General features: G+C 42.4%; 1 protein-coding gene across 1 annotated transcript in view; it reads left to right on the top strand.

Annotated features, from left to right (window-relative positions):
• Positions 1-16,358, top strand: part of DCC (DCC netrin 1 receptor) — a 362,206-nt gene extending 345,848 nt beyond the window's left edge. Inside the window, exons 26-28 of the mRNA XM_059833384.1 lie at positions 440-652; positions 13,952-14,094; positions 16,269-16,358. Coding sequence (XP_059689367.1) covers positions 440-652; positions 13,952-14,094; positions 16,269-16,358 — 446 coding nt within the window. The remainder of the gene's footprint in view (positions 1-439; positions 653-13,951; positions 14,095-16,268) is intronic.
• The last annotated feature ends 3,322 nt before the right edge of the window (positions 16,359-19,680 follow it).

Here is a 19,680-nt window from a genome sequence, read left to right as displayed (position 1 = left end):
TTCTCCGCTATGACTAGAACAGTACCATCACGCTGAACATGAGTTTCCATAGTCATAGCTTGTTCCAATCTCCACATGATGTATTTATGTGTTTGTTGATTTTTAATATTTAAAAGCCCATAGAGAGGAAAGATAGAGAGAAGGAGATAAAAATATCACGCTTGGCTTTTGGTTTTGGTTTTTTTTAAAGGAAGATGTTTTGAGCTTCAAATGGTACACGGCTGCTCTGAGGAACATCTGGGTTTTAATTTGCCTGCCAATAACTTTTGATGAAACTGTTTACACATTTCCTGCATCTTCTTGGAGGGTGGAGGCTAATACTGTCCCATCTGTTGAAAATGACCATAAAAGTAGGAAATGGGACATAAAAAATACATCAATAATGGTTCTTTGATTTTTTTGTTTGTTTGTTGGGGGTTTTTTTACTACTCTCTTGCAGCTGTAAGTGAAGGACCAGCACCACAGCAGCCGTCCTTGCTACCGCAGACGCAGCCTGAGCACTCCAACAACGAGGACGCCCCGAGCAGAACCATCCCCACAGCCTGTGTCCGCCCTACGCACCCTCTCCGCAGCTTTGCCAACCCCTTGCTACCTCCGCCCATGAGTGCAATAGAACCAAAAGTCCCTTACACACCACTTCTGTCTCAAACAGGTAAGAGTGATGGGGGGAAAAGTCTCCGGTACCAGTCATCTGAACCACTGACTTTCAATTCAGGGAAAAAATAGAGAGCACAAGCCTGTCCCATACCTTGAAGAAATATCTCTAAGTTCTGGCAGAATGGGTGTATGCAATTTTATGATAATAACCTAGTATTTTATTCTGACAATCTGGAATAAAAATTCAGGACAAGGCAATAGCTTAAAATCAGAGTTAACAAGTAAGTGATAAAAATGAACTAAATGAGATGCCAAATTAATCACTTGGTCTTGTTTCCAGTCTCCTGTTATGCTACAGAAACTTGAACCAGTGCCAAATACTTGACTCTTGTTTCAAGGCTTGCCTTTTTGATAATGAAAGGACTATTTATGTATGCTGGAAAAGAGCTGACAGCAATACACCCCAGTGTGCAAACTACTTAAATAGCACGCGTGCAAGGAACAGAAAGAAAATTATAATATATTACAAAAAAAGGCTTTAGAATAGTGCCACTGTTGAATGAAGCTGTGGGCTGGTTTCAGGGTTAGATTAAATGGTTGCATACGGCTGTAGCGAAACATTCATTCCTTATTTCCCAAAGTCCCTGGGCTCAAGCAGAGAGGGGTGAATGGGCCATGTTCACCGATCATGAGCGTGATGGTGATGGGGGCTGCGGCTCAAGCTGTAGCTCTGCAGGCTGGGGGCAGGTCTGGGCAGCGTGGGGCACGGCAGAGCAAGAGGGAGCGGTGCCTCTCTGGCTCATTTCTGGGGTTGTTTCCAGAGCAGCACCATTTCTAGAGAGCTTTTTTAAAAATTTACTGTTGGATCAAATGAGAACGTTTCTATGATATATATGGTATCTGCTTTGCTCGTGAAGCAGGCCCAGTGCGAGGATTGTTCTTCACATGAACTGGTACAATTTGAGTAACAATATTTGCCTTAGTAACCCTAACTACTAGAGCTATTAAGCGGGGGGGGGAAAGGAGGTTGCAGACTGGTATCTCATTTTAACTGTTTGCCTTACTCCTTTAGCTTGGATAATCTCCAGTTTGGCTCAGACAACCTTTGAGATTTCAGCTTTACTCTTTTCTGTTCTAATACTGCTTTCAGAGCATAGCTTTCTTGCCGTACAGCATATGTTAGGTCAATGTTTGCAACAAGCAAGCTACCAAAACATCTCTGCGTTTTTACTGGAAGCACCTGCTATCCATCAGCAAGTAATCCAGTTTCTGACAGCAGACAGAAGTAGATAAATCCTTATTTGTTGGAGGACTGCTTTTGCCAAATAGTGCAGCTGAATTATTTTTTATATATGATACAGTCCATTCATCTTTATGTAGTACTGCATTTTACCTTATGAGGATCCAATTCTACTTGTCTTACTCTAGTGAGTAAGCCTGGTTACCTTGAAAGGACTATTTGTTCTGTAAGTCAATCAGAGTTTACATTTTAACCGTTATAACTGAGGGGCGAGGTGAAGAGAGAGGAAGTCGGGGCATGTTACTTATCTTCATAAAGAATCCTGTCATCCTGAAAAATAAAATTACCTTTTTTTGACTAAGTAATCTCATGTAAGCAGATGCAATATTTCCTGCAAACAACGTGCAGAACTTTGTTGTTAGGCAAAATTAAGAACTGAAAGTTTATGGCAATAATCTACCGTAAAGCAATGGGAATAAATAAAGCAAATGCTAAAGCAGTGAAAAAATCTGTTGCACTGGACTCTGTCACATAGATGAAAGCAAGTTGCTGGGTTATATATGGCATTCAAATTATTGTATTCACTGTTATACTAAACCCACAATTTTTACCTTTTAGAACTGTGTATGACTTCATTTCTGATCTCCCTCCGGCTATTTTGTGGGGTTGGGACTATTTATTTCTCTCTCTCTATGGTTTCGCTTGCTTTTGACAAGGTACTTGTCCTCGGAGTCATTAGCCAGACTGATGTTGTCTCTTCTACCAATTTCTTGTAGAAAGGTTTCCTTTGGATATGTTAAGTTCTGTTTATGCCTCTGGGCAGTGGGGTGTGTGGAACCGATCCTGGTCCTGCACGTGATCCCGCAAAACTAGGTTGCTCTTTCAGTACCCACTCCGGAATCCCACTCCTCTGGAACCCAGATCTCTCTTCTTTTCCCTTAAAATGGGAGTGGAGAGAGAAAGCACTGAAAAAGAGATGTCAAAGAGGAGCGCTTCATTTCACCAGCAGTTCTGAGTATTTAAAACTGCCCATGAGCATGATATCGCAGCCATAGTAAGATACCCGTAAAAGGGAAATTTTGAAGACATTTGTGACTTTACAAAGCTTGTGATGTATTTCTCTATTTGAACAAACCTCCTAGAAAAGATGACTGACACGTCCCTGCACAGTCGCTCCTCCCTAGTCCCCACTGGCAGAGCAAGGGTGGCCGAGCTCTCTGCAGGCCAGCTGAGACAGTTCCCTTATGTGCCACCTCTGCTAATTATACCCCACTTAGGGACACCTCAGGTTTAAAAGGCTCTTAGCAAATTCCCATGTTGGAATAACTGTTCCTTTCCTTAACCTGATAGATAGAATGAATTAATTTTTCATTACATTTTTCTTAAACTCAAGACATTTCTACATGTCTTTCTACATGTAATAAAGTAATAGGGCAGTAAGTAATGGACTCATCATCACTTAAACCAATTAAACTATTCTTTGCTTTGCTGTCCTATTTTTTAAATGCATGTCAATCAGGTGTCTTCTCCCTTCAGACAAGACGTAACTAATGGAACAATCCTGCAGAATTCAGAAGGGGAGAAAGCAACAGAGAACTGTAGAGATTGATCCAGAGATTTCCAGCAAGGACTTTAAAAAGCAGCAATCTGAAGTCAGGTGGACCTTTCCCTTGAAATCCCTTCATTGCTGGTTTGCAGACCCTCCTTCCTCTAGCCCTATGAGTTTTATAGCTCCTTTTATAGAGCAGCTTGTATGGAAATGCCAGGCAGTGGTGTCCTCCGGCCCTCAGCCAGCCCCACCGCCTGCCCCACAGCCAACTGCATGCTGAAGCTCCCGATGTATTTCTATGTTTAGATTATAGTCCTGATGTCCAACACTGGCCCTCATGCAATATTACTATCGAAATTAATTTTTGGATCTTGCCCAGAGAATAGATGAGCACAGGGCTTTTTCTTGGCTTTGATTGACCCAATGCTAAAAGGAGATATCTCCTGTAATATTTTATCTATTCAGTATATCCCTGTAGCGGCATGATAATTAGCTGTTAGACTCTATCGTATGGTTCATAAAAAAGACATACAGAGATCATTATTCAGTTGTGGAGGATTTTGCCGTGAGGATATGAATAAATGTTTACAAGTCTGTGCTCCTGGTTTTGGGTCATGACTTCAGCCTAATCCAGAGCTGAAATCTGCCATTTTTCTTCTTTTTTTTTTTCCTTTTTTCTTGTTTGAGCCCCGTAAATCTGAACTCTTCACATTAAGCCCTTCCCGTTGATATTTTATAGGAGATCTCACCTTTTCATCACTGCTTTGTGATCGAGCACTTGAGGTTCCTAATACTTATTCCGAAGGCATGAGAATCACTCCATGGTATTTCCAATCCACACTGTGGCTGCGTTCGCTCCTCTTTGCAAATCATACACATAGGCATATAAGTGATTTGACTTAGTCCCCTCTCAGGTTAAATAGAAAACATTTGATGGAGTGTTGAGCTTATTGCATTATAGATCTGACATAAATTCCACAAATGGACAGGAAAGATATTTTTTTTTACCCTCACAAATGAAAATTCCTTTTAGGTCTTGATGATCAGCGGCACTTTAAATGAACCTGAATTAGGAGGTCATTTTTCTTCTGCAGAAGCATGAGGTGATAGAAAATACTGCCTGTGAAGTGGTGGGTTTTATATTGTGTCACAGTTCTAAAACTTCAGCCTTTTCAGGCTCCTGTATCTTTTGTGAGACTGTCAAAATGCTGCATTTTTTCTATTGCTACTCCACCAAAAAGGTGTAGCTGGAAATCCAAGTTGTCATCTTCTCGCTTTTCCTGGAATCACTCAGTGGTACCCCAGAGCGAAAAACCACTTTACTGTAGGGCAAAATTGAGCTTGATTTTCCTTCCTCCTGCTAAGCTGTAGGGTATGGCCCGAACTGGCTGTGGGCTGGGAGCGCAGGGGAAGGGTTGCACTGCAGATGAACTACTCAAGATTTATTTCTTTGCCGCTTTGGAAAAAAATCTTGTATTTTCAATGTCGGGTGGCTTGGGGAGTAAAAGTGAAGAGTGAAGTGAAGAAATCTGGCAGTAAACATCCCTGTGTAAAAAGCAGCAGCTGGATATTGCCTGGACATCGGTACAAATCCTTCCCATATCCAGGCTGACCCACACACTGTTCTCATTACCAACTGGGATAAGAAAGCCTGATAAGAAAATGAGCTCCGTGAAGTGTTTTCAGTGCTGCTTTTTTTTTTTTTCTTCTTCTATAGCTATTGTAAGAAAAGAACCAGAAAAACAAGATAAGAGTGAAGGTTTGCAAAGCCAGTGTTAAAACCACGAGCTAACGGTCAAATAAAGAAGGGATGAAATCGAGAGGAAAAAAGGCTATATTGGTATTAAGCAGTGAATCCTGGGCCGTAATAATCTCAAATAGCAAGGGTTTGGGGCCTCAGTAGATGCTGAAATGACAGTGATCCTTAGAAGAGTGAATATAGAAAGAATATAGAAAGAATTTTCAGTCGTGCTGAAAATAGACTGCTCCTCACAGGAGCATGGGTAAAATCACTGTTCCATAAATGTCTTGAGTATCGGATCTCAGGTGGAGTGTTTAGAGATGGAAATTCCAAGAATAAAACTTCTGGCTGCAAATTAGGCAAATTCTGGAGACATGAACTTAGAACCCTCTGGTGCTAGATTTATGCATTTAATTGCTCTCTGTTTTTTAGAGTGTTTAATCCCCTCTCATGCAAAGTGGGGAGTTAATTTGTGAGTGTATTTATTCTGTACAATCAATTAGCTCTAATTAATTAGCTATACAATCAAATTGTGGGTCCTTTTTTTTTTTTTGGAAGTTTACCATTCACAATAAAAATCCTAGGGCCCATATAAAACACAAATGAAAACCTGTTGTTTCGAATTTGAATTCAGTCATTGAATTTAAAGGCAGCTAAGAACCCTTTTGATAACGGGGTATAAAAATCTCTCTGTTGTAGGGTTTTTTTTCTTATTTTAATGAGTGTAAATGAGATTATGGACTTCTCTTTTCCATAGGCTAGAGTAAGCAAGGTCTATAAATTCACTGACAATATGGAAATGATTCATTCTTGAACCTTTTATTCTGAAATCCTAGTTTTTTGCACTAGTAACTCCCAGATTCAAAGAAAAATCATTCTTTTATTTCATAAGCCCCCCCTTCAATTTTGAAATGTTTTTTACTTCCATGTTTCTTTTTATGAAAACAAGTTTTCTGCATTCATCTGGGAGATATATTGACACACAAGTGTCATGAAAGGGTCAGTCCTGTCTATTAGAGAAATCTGGCCCCAGTCCCGTAAAGTTTAATTAGCATGCCGATAACTTGAGACCCCTGAGTTGTCTCATTAAAATCCACAGGACTACTGGAAGGTGTAAAGTGAAATGTGGATTTAGGTGCTTGTCTGGATAAATGAACTGATTCCCCTTTGATATAAATTATGTATTTCAATGCAAGGCAGCAGTAAAATCATTAAAAAAAAATTATCTGGATAATTACACTGTAAATCCATAGAAAGATTTAATCATGGACCATTCTACCTTCCTGTGTTTCATAAGCAGAGAAATAACACTTTTTCCACTGCGTGTACAATTTCTCCCTATTGATTTGGGACTGTGTGGTTGCAGCCAACAAGTCGCTTTTGCCCTAACACTTATGTATCCCACATAGTATTTCCAGCAAATAGATTAAAAACAGGAAGAGCAGCTGAGAAGACAGAGACCAAATCTCTCATTTTTCCACGTATTTGAGCAGTCTGTGTTGGTTTTGTCTTGAAATGTCGTTTCCAAACTCACTGTTTCTATACCTATTTTGAAGCAGTAGCATGTGGAAATGTGTGAAGTTCATCAGTGCTGTTTCAAAAGCCTCCCCAATAGGCAGTCCCAGTACTTGCTTGGTACCATATTCTGGAGAGTGATTAAATAACGTCTTTCTCTTTTCTGTGTTATTTCTCTCTTTATTCCTCCTACTATTAAATATTTCTAAATTAAGCTTTGCCTCTTGCAAGAACAATTTGCCTTGCGGAATGAGCCAAGCCTCCGTTATCACCTCAAAAATCATTTGTAGAAACTCAATTTCTCGATGAAAAATAATTTTTTCCCACTTGTAATGTAAAACATCCGAGTCTTCAAATAATATTTTTCATATAGTTACATATTCCATTCCCCTGAGAGGAACCATCTTACTTAAACAGGAACATCCTGCCATGGAGCTACAAGCAAGCTCACTTCTCATCTTTATGTTTCAACTTCTAAGTTATTTAAACTGACACTGTTTTTACTGGTGGAAATATCAAATAACCTGTAAGTGGCATTTGATCCTTTTGTGATTTTTCTGTTGTACTTTTATGAGAAAATTACCTTTTCATACTGCAAGATAAGGAGTATACCCCACCAGCTTTCATTACTTAATAGGGAAAACATCTGGCTTTGCATTGCTATACAGCCCTCCTTCCCCACCCTTGCAGTTCAGGCTGCCAATCTCCTTACTGTCAGAAGCATCTGAGACAGACAAAATTCTTAAATCATTTTCATTTTGGAGATTGATTGCTTTCCGTTTTGCAAGCTATGACATATCTCTGCAGGAGTATCCTTGCAGATTCCTCCGTGCCTGCGAATCGTCATTACTAGAAGCAGCTCTAGTTAATGGCACAGACGGTTTTTGTCTTTTGTCCTGGTGGTTAGAAAAAGCTGTGGAAAAGGTGTGAGATGCAGGGCCAGAAAAGATTATCCTCATTTAGTTACAAGTCTGACGTTACCTTCTGATTTCTGCAGCTTATTTTGACTTTTATAGTCTCATTATGCAGGATTCATCTTGGTACTCTTCATCCTCTAAGAATCCTCTCGGTTCTTATGAAGACAAAGGCTTGTCTGCACCTCAGTAGATAGATCAATTTTCAGCCTCCTCCTCAGACCAGGTGATCTTCAACTGCAGATCCCCTTCACGTCTTTGATGTATGCCCTGTCTGTTGGGCTACTGGATATAAGAATATATCTGTATCCCCAGTTTGGAAATTTTCTATTTAAGTTTGCAAATCTGTTTTATGAGACATGCCTATGGATACCTTGCCTGATCCAAAATATTTTTTGCTTTGTTGAAAATCCTAAACCAACAACAAAAAAATCAGCTTTAGATTAATCAAATATTGAACAGACCAATTTGTTCAACTCTGTGATCAATAGACTAAAATGGCTGCAGGTTAAAAACTGGAACCAGTAGCCCATATGCAACACAATGCATCTTACTGCAAAATCCTCTTTTCAGAGCTTCTCCAGTGTCCTGCCTGCTGTCACACATTGTGTTTGCTGATGGTTGTACGTGTTTACCAAGGGCAGAATATTAGGAAGATAAACATTTTTAAAAATGCTAAATGTCCTTTCTATAACTGTGGTCACTATCTGGGTTTTAGCCTAGATATGTCCTTCCTAAGCCCAGCTGTTAGTGATCTCTGTAAAGAGCACGTTGGCATTGCGAGCTTGATCCAGCATTGCGAGCTTGATCCATGTCTCACTGAGGTTCATGGAAAGACCCTCCTTGCCTTTGAGTTTTGCATTACCACCTCGTGAAACCAAATTACCGCAGTCTTTCTGAGAAGTGCAGGATTTGCAGGCAAAGCTGATGCCACCACATTTTCTGTTCCATCATATAGACTCTTCTTCTTTGTCACTGGCAGTTAGTAAAACCCTCTCAACACTTGGTGTAGTTAATTTTTTCCTGCGTGCAGGTCTTCAGGCTTATAGAGAGCTTTGCAGAGAGGATCTTCCCAACGCTTTGTAAAACAGCATTGCTATTTGCCTTGCTTCGACCAAAAATTGCTTCCCTTGTACATCTGAAGATCGTAGTTGACTCCTCTGAGGCACGTACCCACTTGTAGGCTTGAAATCAGAAGCATGCAGGCTTTTCTCTTCCCTCATTTCTTTCTGTTAGACCCAGCAGAATTTATGGCAAAACTTCCCGTTCCTTCTTCTCAGAGATATGACTCATTCCTAGTTAATTTTAGACTTCTGATGAATAGGTGTCTGCTCTGTGCCAGTCACATAAGCTGACTATGCAGCCAAAGGAGAGAGAGCATCTTCTGAAAGAGAATTCACCCAACCTCTCTGCAGACTTTGGAAGGTACTTCTTTCCGTAGACGATTGATGGAGATGAAAGAACCAGCAGACACTCATCCCTCACTTTTTAACAGCTGAAGCGATGCGAAATTCTGTGGAAGGGATGTGATACATGGTCTAGCCTCCTTGCTGTGGAAGTCTAAAAGTTTGCATGAGCAGCAGATAGGCAGAAGGGTCCCTGCAGTTCTGTTTGTGTTACTCCCGCTCCAGCTGTATTTCTAAGCTTTTGCTAGTAATAGATTTCATAATCACACACCTATTGTATGTATCAAAACATTAAGAATCGGTCCTAGATCCAGATCTTGAGGTCAACTCCACTGGTAGCTGTCTTCTACTCCAGTATTCTCCACTGAGCATAATTTCTTGTTGTCTCTCCATAAATTAGCTCCTTTCAGTTTTTGACTCAGCTCCATTTTCTCCACTTTAACTCTTTTTTTTCCATGTCACTGTTGTGCATCATCACCCCGAATGCCTGTAACACATGAACCACACAAGAAGTTTTGGTCTTCAAGTTTGACACAGCCCCCAGGTCCATTGAGTGCTAACATCGCATTTTTTGACACTTTCTGAGTTTCCAGCTCTCTGTGCTCCCTGCAGCTAGGGACTGGCCTTTGGAAACCTTGTAATGTGAACAGCAGAAACTCTGAGCCCTCTCCCTGAAATGAGTTGTTCTCACCTGGCTGAGTACATCATCTCATGTCTCATTTGACGTACCTCAAAATTAAATAACGCCAAGTAGCTCTCCCAAAGTATTGCTATTAAGAGGATGGATGCTATATTGGTTTTACCTGGTGTCCATCATGATAACATATGGCTTGGCTATGCACAAGTGCATATAGGTTTAGAAAGCGTCGTCTTTTTGACCTGACGCAGGATTGCACGGGTGTGCGGTGCTCCTGAAATGCTGAGGCTGATACTGCAGTGAGTTCAGTATGGGCCTCGGAGAGGCAGCAGTAGCTGTGGTTTGCACCTGGTAGCCATATATTATCTAACTAATGAGTCAATGAAGTGTTTTATAATCCTACTGAGAAAATGAAACTTTTAAACAGCAAATCCATGCTGGGGCTGCTCAGAGTTACACCTGATCGGTATTGTCATCTTCTGCTTCTTGCGGCCCCTGTTCCAAGGTTTCCTCTTTTTTACTTGTGAGACTCTCGCTGAGTTGGAGAACATTAGAAACCAATGCAATTTTAATTTAATTAGCTACTCATTTGCATAAATTAGTTTACTTAGTACGTCAACCTTCTGCGTCCAGAATTCTCTTCGAGAGGTCTGCTTGGTCTTTTTAACGTCCTTTGGGGAAAGAGGGCTCAACTGTTGTACTAATCACATATTACAGGCATTACCTTGGAAAATGGTCACTGCTGTAAAACGTTTGCTGAAGAACTTGAAATATGCAGCTATGCGTAAGGAAAATTTTCTCAGCTTCATTTGAGTTATGAGCATTAAGATTTGCCTGTTGCTTTTGTGAGCTAAAGGGCAAAAAGATGCACAAGCTGAACTTACTAATCATCATGATGGCTCCTCATTAACAATATCCAGGAGGGAACATCTGTCTTTGTGCAGAAAAGTGGTTCTTTAAGTCCAATTACTATAATTAACGAGTTACATATGAGAAACATGATTTTTACCACAGGATTTAGAGGATTACAATAGCAACTTACTCTGCATTTCACATGAGCTCCTCACCACCACATCAAATATTTACTTCTCCACCAGCCCATGAAAATCAAACAAGTCGCAACACGTGGTCACTTCTCTAAAGCCTCTTTGGGTCCATTATCTAACCGATAAACAGCATGGGTGCAATTTTCTGCCATGGCTGTATCTTACTATTTATTCTTCACATCACAGTGATATCCCAGGACGCAATCCAGATTCCCTGTAACAAGAATCAGATAAATCTCTCTTTCGCAGGGCACGCGAGCACTACTAGAATAGAAACACCACCACAGCTGCCAGCTGCAGGGGCCACAGCTGCAGTTTACTTCTTTGCTGAGTGCTGCAGGTGTTTCCAAAGCGGGGGGGGGGGGAACCTTGAGAAGCTACAGTCCGTGCGCCAGGCAGCTTAGGGTTAATTTGCCCGTGATGGTAGCTTCATCACTTTCTTTTTTAGAATCAGGCTCTTGCATTTCTCAGTGTGTAACTGCTGGGTGCGCATTGCGAGTGTCAGTGTGTGACTATTTCGCCCCCACCTTCTTTGGAAATAAGCTTTTTTTATTTAGAAATGGAAGTGGAAAACGTTTCCTCTTTTTAAAAACTGATTTGAATGTGCAGCACTGAGAAGATTGAATCTTTGGGAATAGCTGTGTCTCCTACTCTTACTCTGAGATACAGGGAAGTTTGAAGGCCCAGTTATTAAAGAAGTCTTTTAGCTATTAAACTGGAGCTGGAAGAGTGAGCGTATCTTTGTGGCGATCTCTTTTAGCTTGTATTGAGCTTTCACGCGTTCATAGCTTCAGCTAAACGGCAGTTATCTGCGATTCTCAGCCTTACGGAGAGGGTGTTTCTGAGTCTCTCCCTCTCTGCCCCCATCTTGCAGCTCTTTACTGGAACTTTTAATGAACACGCTGTTGGCAACTCGATTTCGGGAGGGTTTTTGTTCTCTCTTCTGCTCCAGTGTGTTTTCTCTGCCTTAAACTAATTAAAAATGTAAACACAACTCTTTGAAATACAGGAAGATTAATCTGCAAGTCTTGTCTCCTGGCTACTCGCTGGAGCTGTAAGGATGCAGAGAGCTGTCATGACTGCGATGATTTGGTGGGATTTGGGGAGCGAGATCCGCGGCTGCTCCAGCTGCAGCAGCTGCCTGCCTTCCTACGCTGGAGTTATTCTCCAGGCAGTGCCGCTCCGGGCTCAGGAGCGTTGCTTTCATGATATGTTAATGATCTATAAGAAAAGAGAGGTAATGGGGTGGGAATCTAGTGATGAAGAAAACAAATGGATGTTTAAACTTAGGATTCATAAAAAGGCAGTTTGGTTTTGCATGGAAACTGGGTGGGTTTCTGATCTGAGATGTGGATTTTGGAGTGAGCCTGTGGGCGTCCCGTGTGGTTGGAGACATCTCCCACGCTCCTTATCCCTGTGTCTCAGCGCCGGAGCCACGGGCATCCTCATACAAACCTGTCCTGTGGATCGCCCTTGGGGCCACCCTTCCTCTATGCACGTTTTATGGCTGGAGTGTCTCAAGACCTATTTTCCTCTTTCTGGGTTCAATTCTGATGCAATGGCCAATGTCTACTTGGCTTACTGAGGCTGTTGCCTTTTCATACCTCTAATAAGCACGATCAGCTACTAAAGCGATGGCTGTTGTTATTATCATTATTATGGTACACATTTTCATAATAGAAGAAAGGCAGGGAACTTGCTGAAGGTCATAGTGGAGGAAATATAGAGAAAAAAGCTATTTATTTATGATCCATCTCCTTGATTTCAAAGGGAGTCAAATAAGCAGAAGAAAAATTGTGCCCAAGTCCCATGGGAGATGGAAACCTGCCCTATGAGACTCCAAAGTGATCCCCTGTGCCAGAGGGGATCTGCTGTTACCTGGTGGGGCTGGCTGGGGGGATCTGACAGTCCCTGGTACGTGATGCCCCCTGCCAAGCAAGTATCAGCCTGGAGATTGCATATTTAAAGATATGAACACAAAACTTGCCTTAGGGCACAAGTAGGCATCAAAGTGGTTTAATGTCGATAGAGAGAAAGGGGGAAGAATAAATTTTGGGGACCTAGGTGGCTGGAAGAAGCGCCAAAGACAATCACTGGAATGAGTTTGGCCTCAGACAGGTCATAGAGATGTTTAAGCTGTAGCTTCAGGGGGAGCAGCAATACGCTGGCAGCAAGCAAGCTTGAAATTGCTGTCCCCATTTTTGGCCTTGAATCTATGATGCATGAGATATATGATCTCAGTTTGACTTTGTACGGCAACTATAATTTTAAAACTCTCCCGGTGTACTTAAAAGCAATGTCTTGTGTGCCCCTATTTCAACTGACAGCCCTTGTGTGTCCAGCAGAGTCTTGCATAGAGCCAGGCACCTTGTGCTGAGTGGAGGCAGATTGTCCAGGACAAAGGTTTTATTCTTTGATGTTTTAAATCATTAAAAGAGACAAAGAATTTTGAATTTCCTCTAGAGGAGAGCTGAGACATCTCAGTTGATGCAACTTTAAAGGGCAGCACTTCAAACAGTGCTGCGGCTGACACGTCTTTTGCCAAGCAGAAGTAGTGCGGCTCGGTGCGGTGGGCAGGAGGAGTTTCAGCAGAGCTGCTTAAAAAGGGAAGTCCCTTTCTGTCAAAAAAATAAATCCATTTTCATTTTTTTTCCCCCTCCTTCCAAGCTGGGATAAAAAGTCAGGAAGAACTGGGTTTTTTGAAGAAAGTTGAAATATAATTTTTATTTTGGCTTGTTCAGTGACCCACGTGGAGGGCTGCCGTCAGCCTGAGGGAGTTAGGAGCAAAAATAGAGGAGAACCATGGAAATAGCTGCCTTTCCCCCAGCCTGACCACTGCTCTCTGCTCTTTGGTCTCACTTTCTCCCTCAAACACAACATCAAACTGACAGTTCCTTGCCGGGCAGGGGCCATGGAGCCCAGGTTTTCATTATCTTCCTGCAGTACCCGGTTTGTAGGTATTTTTCCCAGGAAAATTTAAGTTCCTGTGTGAAAACTTTTGGCTTTGCAGAAGAGCGTTCTTCATGAAAAAGTAATGTCAAGAGAAAATTGCAAACCTGCGGCGACTGTGAGTCCTCTTTTGGGAGTGGAGCCCGTGAAATGTAATTGAAGAGTTTTTTAGAAGGTGTTTGCGTTGGCTCTGATGTTCTTCCAGGAAGAAGTAGTGTCTGTCTAGGAAGGGGCCTGTACATTTCCAACTGAAAACACAAGCAGTAATGGTAAAACCAGCTGCATTTTGCCTATAACGCTGCAATCCCCTTTTCCATACCTACAGGTTCTCAATGTGACGTTTGTTTCTTCTTCCAGGGCCTAACCTCCCCAAGGCTCAGGTGAAAACAGCATCCCTTGGCTTAGCAGGAAAAGCCAGGTCACCTCTGCTGCCCGTCTCGGTGCCCACGGCCCCGGAGGTCGCAGAAGAGAGCCACAAGCAGACGGAGGACTCCGCAAACGTAAGAACCCTCTAGCGACAGGACAAGAGGAAATGGCCTCAAGTTGCACCAGGGGAGGTTCAGGCTGGATATTAGAAAAAATTTCCTTACTGAGAGAGTGGTGAAGCATTAGAACAGGCTGCCCAGGGAGGTGGTGGAGTCACCATCATTGGAGGTGTTGAAGGAATGTGTGGACATGGCACTGCGGGACATGGTTTAGTGGGCACGGTGGTGTTGGGGTGATGGTTGGACTTGATGATCTTACAGGTCTTTTCCAACCTTAGTGATTCTGTGATTCTCACAAGCCTCATCACCATTGAGTTCTATTCTCTGATCCCCTACCTGCACATTAATTTTTAGATAATGGCCCATCCCTCCTTACCTAAGATATTACACTGCAGCTGATAGCTGTTAGAAAGCTAGTAAGAAGTTCTGGCAGCCGGTAAAACTTTGCTGTTGACTTTCATGTACTTTGGCGCTTGTGATACCAGGGAGAAGCCAGTGCTTCAATTCTGTGTTAATATTATCCCCGGGACAACTCGCACAGCCTCTCCTGAGCACCCTAAGATATCGGGAGAAGAGAAAGAGGGGGTGAGAAGTGTGATAAGGGAAGAAAATAATTTTGGCAGGAAAAACGAATATATAGCAATACCAGATAATCGTGAGAAAAATAACACTGAAGAAGTAGATAAGTGAAACTGAAAAGATGGTGAAATTAGAATAATCTTTTCACTCCTATTAAGACTCTCTTAAAGAAAGGTCTCATGTGATCCAGAAGATGAAACAGTGCAAAAGAAAAGGAATAAGGAAAAAAAAGAAATATATTAAATACATGTTGTATATCACCTCTTTTCATCTACTTGCACAGGAGAATTTTTTTTGCTAGGCACTATAGCAGTGATTTGTCCAACATCTTGTTAGTGAATCCGTTTACGTTTTCAACCTGGCTGAAGGGAAAGACAAAAGATTTGCTTTAGCCATGGGTATGGAGGGTTTGGGTCTGCTGCTTGATGAATGCAGGGCAACAGTACTTGACTCCTGCTTGTTATTATCAACAGCATAAAAATATACTTCTGCATGTAGTCGCAGAAGAATTCTAACATTTTGCTGGGAAAAGGGGATGCAGGAGCATGTAAGAGACATGGAGTCTCTTCCTGGAAGGAGAACGGGAAGGAAAATGCCTTCCATTGTAAAATTGCTGGCAAACGGAGTAATTTAACACAGGACGTTTGATAACACAAAGTGATTTCAGCTCTCAGTACCTTATTTTATCACAGCAGCATGATTTAGCTCCAGGAGAGACACTGCTCAAGCTCCACAAGTGTGAAGGCAGTCACAGGCAATAACAGTGCAGGGAACAAGCTCATTGTTCAGTCAGAATTTGGGGAGAAAGGCTAAAATTTGAGGAAATTTTTTTTAAGCTTGACTCTGCAGGTGCTCTTTTAAGCTGCCTGCTCCATCCCACCTCAGGGACTGCAGGGCTTATACAGCACTGTCAGATCTTTTGCTGGGTAAAACCTACCTAAATAACTAATGTTTCAGCTCCCTCTCAGTGTCTGAAGGCAGAGGGATCATGCCTCTTGCTCTTGCCTTGGTAATTTTTGAGGTCATGGTTTGCAAGAATAGGTGCAGTGCTGGTAGTTTTACGTTTCGCTGCAGATTCTCAGTTGACCATACGCCAAAGGATTCCGTTCTTCCAGCCCACTTAGGTGCCTCTGAAAACTGTTCCCAGTCCTCTGCTCCCACCAAAGGCGATGTGGAAATTCCCAACCACTAGCAAGGGCTGAGAAGTTCAGCTAATTGCTGAACGAACTGTTGCAGCCTACCCTAGGAGAGGGTGTCCCTGTTGGGTGCTCAAAAGTGTTTTCGTAGTCCCCCCAAGCATGGACGCATGCAACATAAGGGAGGGAGCTGGGGAAATGGGGACTCAGGGAAGGGTCGTTAACATTGAACATTGCTCTAGCATGGTCACCCCTGGTTTTCAGCTCACGTGTTGAGCCCAGAAAGGCGCTTCTATCCAGGCTGTGTCAGTGCATCCTTGAACACTCCAGGTCCCTGAGGACCGTGCAGGGAAGGAGTCCAGGTGGGGGGGCCCCAGGAGGTCCCTGCCACGGGCCATGTCCCGGGCTCTGTGCAGAGGGGGTTCGGTTCCCGTCCCGCTGCCCGCTTATCTGTATGTGTTTGTTCGCTCACAGGTTTATGAGCAGGATGATCTGAGTGAACAGATGGCCAGTTTGGAGGGGCTAATGAAGCAACTCAATGCTATCACAGGCTCAGCCTTCTAACAGCTCTTGATGAAGCGATAATTATCCCGGAGCATTGCAGCATACCAGGATTTCATGCATACCACCCACGTACACCACCCCATAAAATCATCCTGTTCCCGGTACCACTCCTTCAGTGCAAGGGAGGTTCCTGCAAAGTCCTAAAAGGAATGATAAAAAGAAGAAAAAGGAAAGAATAATAATGGAAATGTTCCAGAACTGTAGATCTGGCATCTAAAGTGATGGAAGTGTGGCAAGGCGAATGACTTCATCACCACGGAGTTGTAGCTGACGCCACTGGATTGCTCATTTTGATCTACTAGTCTTCGTAGAGCTCAAGTTGTCATGACTAACTCATGTTTTACTCCGTAGAGGTTTGTAGCTCTTTGTATAGATCTAGTCTTACCTCATGCAAGTATGTTTTTAAACATAGACCATGCCGTTAATGAGACAGTGTTGTAGGTCACTCGTTTGCTTTTTTTTTAAATACGTAATTACTGACTACAAAAACACCCATAGCAAATAATCACACCACCACACCAAAAATTTGGAAGTTTTCCCAACAGCACAAAATGAAAAGACAAATTACTAATTTCTTTTGTCGCCTCCGTCACTCATCTCGCACGAGTGCTGGGGATTAGCGAGTTGCTGTAAAATTCAGCCATGTTAGCAAGCATTTGTAAATCCTCCCGTAGTTAATGTTTTATGTATGGCAAACAGAGAACCAGGAATGTTAAAAAAAAAAAAAAAAAAAGGAAGAAAAAAAAAAGTCTGCATTGGTGGCCTGCTGCCAGCCAGCCAGTGTACACTTGCAAAAAGAGGACATAATATGCAATCTTCTCTGACACGCAGTCATTACGTGCTTAAGCTTGTAATAAAACATGTCTGCGTATCGGTGGCCTTTGTGCCAGACCGCCCTGTGATGACATTGGGAAGCGCTGCTGGGACCACCACGAGCTGGAGCAGAGACAAAAATGGAGCTGAAGTTTCCCAGAGCCTTTCCCATCCGCCCTGCATCCCCCGTGACGTCTCCGCTCCGAGGACCCATCCACCTGGGATGGCAGAGGATGAGGAGGGCAAAGGGGTGGTAGGCACTGGGTGCTTCGCATGGGCAGGACACGAGCCCGAGGGGAAAACCATGGAGGCTGGTAAATAACTGACAAATAAATAAGGAGGGCTTTTCCGCAAGTGTAATATTTCCTGGTTGAGATCGGCAGTACTCCGCGAGAACAGCAGGCAAAGAGCGGAGAGCAGGAGGACGCCGTGAACCATCTTTAGGGATTCCCTCTCCCTCTTGTCCTAGCGCTTTAGCTGCGCATTACAGTGTTTATTGTCAACGATAACTGGTTGAATTGACTAAATTTTGTGTGCATACATTTTATTGCGAAATTTTCAGCTGCATTCAGCGTTAATCCCTGTTTATGCAGCTGAATCACCAAAAGGGAACTAATTTGCATATTTATCAGTTAGGAGGCTGCAAAACCCAATAAGAGAGTTTCAGATGAATTATTCCATTCAGCTCTGCCTTTGATTTCAAGCTTGAGTGGGTCATAATTTTAAAAGAGCACGGAAAGGATAGGATCTTTACAACCTAATAGCTCCTTTTATTAGGTGGGTAATTATATGTGAATCTCCAAATAAAATATTTTGAGTAAAATGGCACACAACAGAAGTAATAATTCAGATTATTTTCTACAGCCCTGTGCTGGAAAGGAAATCAGATGTCAAGGAGGAATTCAAATGCTTCATTAGGAACTCTGGTGTGTTTGTGAAAATGCTCCTTTAAAAATGCCTTGTTATTCAATTTACTAAGATTTTAATGAAATATTTCTTGAGAGGGAGGAAATCTTGTTTGCGTGGGAGGCTGAGCTTTCCAGTTCGGAAAGATTTGTAACCAAAAACCTCTACTTAAAATAAAATGCACAAATCTTTCCCGATGAAAATGCAGCTCAGCTGTTAGAACCTATAAAATCACTACCTCCATTTTAACTCGAAGAAAGGAGGCTTAATTCAGCTTTTGAATAGCTCCCTGTCCATATTTGCGGAGATTGACATTGTTGAAGTAGGAACATAAGGTCAAATCTGTCTCTCACTTACCGTTTATGAAATATCTCTTACCCTGGATTTGCAGCAGGATAGCTGGGAACCGAAACTGCCCTCAGGACTTTAAAGAGCAGCACTGCACCTTTTTAATCACGGAATACTAATCCAGGATCAAAAGTATAACGACCCCAAATTGCCTAAAATAAGACGAGCCACAAAGAGGTTTGCAAGTTGAATTTTGTTTGTTTTGGACACAAGCATTGTAGTGTCCAGGTGCTTCAGCATTGATCAGCCTCTTCGTTTTGTTCAGGCACCTCTCTTCGACTTAAATGCTAAGCCCTGAAAGTCTGCAGATTGATCTAGCACTCCCGTGAGCGCAGCCTTTCTTCTGCCGTTAGAAGCATATCTGTTTTCAGGCTCAGCCCATTTAAATCGATACCATTCGCCGACCAAGGCCAAGGTCCGCGCCGAAACAAGTCCTCGTGTACTCTGTCCGCGGGAAGGAACGTCTCTATCGGCTCAGCCCAAGCAGGACACAGCTGCTCCCCACCCCCTTTCTAAATAAATGAGTAAGAAATTTCTGCTTCAATTTACATTCAGCATATGCCAGTAAAACTAAATTATTCCATATAAACACTGAGGTTTTGGTTTGGGTTTTTGGTTTTTTTTTTTTTAAATTTCCCTTCAGGCCTTCACCTCCCCTGAGCCACATGACACTAAATTTGGGTGTCGTTGTCCTAAGGAGCCTTGGAGACATTCCCAACCTTCATTTTGAGGACAATTTTAACACAATACCTAACTAATTAGCAAGCAGGCATTTCTTTTAAAATTTCACCTTATGTGTGAACTACTTCACTTGCAAAACTCGAATGTTTTAGCACAAAACTTCCACATTATATTTTGCTGAGACTCTGTTTATTTGCAGTGAGCTTGGCTGAGAATTTCTTTGGATCTTGACAAATTCTTCAACTGCCAGGATATTTATAGCCTGTGACTATCTCAGCCATGGACACACCCAGAAAAATGTAATGAGAAATCTGTCAATGCGTGATGGGCTTGTGAAGCTCAATGTTACCATGGAAGATCATTAGCTAATCAATACAACAGGGCTGCTGGAAACAGGTGTGTGTGTGTGGGGGGAAGGCAGCAGCCAAAAAGGATATATTTTTTACTTTTTCTTTTCTTTTTTCCCCCCTTTTTTTTTTGCTCCAAGACCTAAAAATGGAGCAATATCAATGGTTCAAAAGGCCAAGGGCTCCGTAGCTCAGCGTCTTTGTCTGTGGACTGCTTAGACGTTCAC

This window comes from Gavia stellata, chromosome Z, assembly GCF_030936135.1.
Source record: "Gavia stellata isolate bGavSte3 chromosome Z, bGavSte3.hap2, whole genome shotgun sequence".
Lineage (NCBI taxonomy): Eukaryota > Metazoa > Chordata > Aves > Gaviiformes > Gaviidae > Gavia > Gavia stellata.
This window is presented reverse-complemented; position numbering and strand designations above follow the sequence as displayed.